The sequence below is a fragment of the Morone saxatilis genome, unplaced genomic scaffold (assembly GCF_004916995.1).
Source record: "Morone saxatilis isolate NCDOM2014 unplaced genomic scaffold, NCSU_SB_2.0 Contig10, whole genome shotgun sequence".
NCBI classification, from domain to species: Eukaryota; Metazoa; Chordata; class Actinopteri; family Moronidae; genus Morone; species Morone saxatilis.
The window spans coordinates 16,862,472-16,863,268 of record NW_023339652.1 but is presented as its reverse complement, the minus strand read 5'-3'; the positions used below and the strand labels follow the sequence as shown (position 1 = coordinate 16,863,268).

General features: G+C 39.8%; 1 protein-coding gene across 1 annotated transcript in view; it reads left to right on the top strand.

Moving 5' to 3' along the window:
• dnajc2 (DnaJ (Hsp40) homolog, subfamily C, member 2) overlaps positions 1 to 797 on the top strand; it is a 7,240-nt gene that overhangs the window by 4,952 nt on the left and 1,491 nt on the right. Inside the window, exon 9 of the mRNA XM_035681168.1 lies at positions 52 to 58. Coding sequence (XP_035537061.1) covers positions 52 to 58 — 7 coding nt within the window. The remainder of the gene's footprint in view (positions 1 to 51; positions 59 to 797) is intronic.

The following is a 797-nucleotide window of genomic DNA, read 5'->3' as shown; positions in this document are numbered from 1 at the left end:
TTGCACGTTTATGATATTAATTGAATTATTTAAATATATGTATTCTAACAGCATCCTGGTAAATGCCAAGGGAAAAAAACTGAATGATTGTGTATGTCAGAACATCCAGTTCATTTATTTTAACACAGTGTAACATCACACAAGTCTAGTTAGACTGACTGGGCAGTACTGATTGAACCAGATCAGACCAAGTTTAGTCTTAGTGAACCCATACTGGTCAGTCCTGCTGAGAGTAGGGCTGCACAATGAGTCAAATAAACAGTTTCCTAATGAGTTTATGGTCTCAATCGCTACTTTTAAGTCTTCTTCCAAACATTATGATGTTCATTTAGTAAACGATGGTCCCATTCAGAGTAAAATAGACCATAAATCAGGGTATGCTTTTAGGGCGTGGCTACCTTGTGATTGACAGGTCACTCTCAGCGAGTCTGTCCAGCTCAAACCAGCAACAATCTGTTACTGCTTTGCCTGTTTATTTATTTATTGAGAGCAGCTCAGCTCGCAGTATGTCACCTCCGCTGGCTCTGAAAAACCAACATGGCGACAACCATAATGCCAAACTTGAGCAAATGGTACTCCACAAACCAACTGGTGATGTCATGATAGGGTCACACTTGCTTGAAGCGTGAGAATATCCTACAGCGTATAATATGAGAACACTGACCTTTTCCTTCATCGTGGTGAAGTGTCAGCAGCAACATGTTGCTTGCAAAGTTTTGTTTGAGTACAACAGGATTTTTGTCAGTTTTGTCTTATTTTTGTTCCTCCGAGGCTTTTTCTTTTACTGTGTTACACTC